The following is a 1,484-nucleotide window of genomic DNA, read 5'->3' on the forward strand; positions in this document are numbered from 1 at the left end:
TAGAGGCAGGCGGATCTCTGTGAGTTCGAGACCAGCCTGGTCTACAAGAGCTAGTTCCAGGACAGGCTCCAAAACCACAGAGAAACCCTGTCTTGAAAAACCAAAAAAAAAAGAAAATAATTTTATGGTTGGGGTCACCACAACACAAGGCACTATTTTATAGGGTCACAGCATTAGGAAGGTTGAGAATTGCTGGTCTAGATGCTTGTCTACTTCCCTAATTTATTGTGGGTTCAAGGACAGAAGCAGTAAGTATGACATGGTATGTGACATATATAAGGCATTTACTATATTTACATATAGTAAATATACTACTAGACAATGTATTTTATAATACAGTGCTGATAAAAAAATTTTTATTTCATAACCCTATACTTTTATGGATAGAATATTCTCAGATTATTATTAACTAATTAGAGGTATAAATTACACATTTTAACCATAATTTCTTTGGCTAGTCATATTTCATCAGCACCAAATTATTAAGACAAGATTTTCCTGCTGAGCTAGTGAAGTCTCAGCACCAGCAAATCAGAAGTGTTATGGTCAGATAGCTATAATGGAATGCAGAATTCATATTTTCCTGTCAAATGATCACACTGCACTCATTCACCTTGCAGGAAAGGTCTGCAGCTGATTGTTTGCGAGGTGCAGGATTCGCAGGTGAGGGTGCCCGACCAAGACAGGTATGCACTGGTCTGTCAGGAGGTTGTTGGTCAGGTACAGTAGCTGCAGCACACTCAGACTCTCCTCTCCAGCACACGCACAAGGCAGAGACTCCAGACTATTTGCAGATGCATTCAAGTATCTGAGACTGACAGAACACACAAAGAACATTATTCCCTTTGAGTCTGTTACCTTCTTAAGTAGAAACCATCATGCCCGCTCCCAAAGTCAAGAAAACTTTTTTACAGATAGTTTTCTCTTAATATATGCAACTCAAAGCTCGGTGACAAGAAGGAACATAGGCATGGTTATTTTTCTACCATTCTATAATGGCTGCAGGCAAAATCACCTATTTCATTGCAAGGACACTATTGAATACCACCTTTAATATATGACTGAACTATAAAGATAACATTCAAAAAATCTTGTCTGTGACAAAACATTATTTATTTAGCTAATCCCATAATACTCTGATATCTACATAGATTATCTACATAGAGAACAATTCTGTACACATATTATAACCACTATAATGAAAATCTCGGATTCTTATCCAATTATTTCCACAGTGCACAGTTCTAGAAACAGAATTTATAGGATCAAAGGATCAAAGGTATTTTTATAATGGCTAAAGATATACTGCCTAGTTGAGATCCAAAAAAGTTAGATCAATTGTGCCATTTCTTGGTGCTTTTGGCTAAGATCAAGTACAAATTGCTCTCATACAGCCGGGCGGTGGTGGCGCACACCTTTAATCCCAGCACTCGGGAGGCAGAGGCAGGTGGATCTCTGTGAGTTCGAGACCAGCCTGGTCTACA

General features: G+C 38.4%; 1 protein-coding gene across 1 annotated transcript in view; it reads right to left on the bottom strand.

Moving 5' to 3' along the window:
• Positions 1–1,484, bottom strand: part of Phlpp2 (PH domain and leucine rich repeat protein phosphatase 2) — an 81,200-nt gene that overhangs the window by 16,366 nt on the left and 63,350 nt on the right. The window contains exon 13 of the mRNA XM_005345687.3: positions 614–814. Coding sequence (XP_005345744.1) covers positions 614–814 — 201 coding nt within the window. The remainder of the gene's footprint in view (positions 1–613; positions 815–1,484) is intronic.

Source organism: Microtus ochrogaster, chromosome 4, assembly GCF_000317375.1.
Source record: "Microtus ochrogaster isolate Prairie Vole_2 chromosome 4, MicOch1.0, whole genome shotgun sequence".
Classification (NCBI taxonomy): domain Eukaryota; kingdom Metazoa; phylum Chordata; class Mammalia; order Rodentia; family Cricetidae; genus Microtus; species Microtus ochrogaster.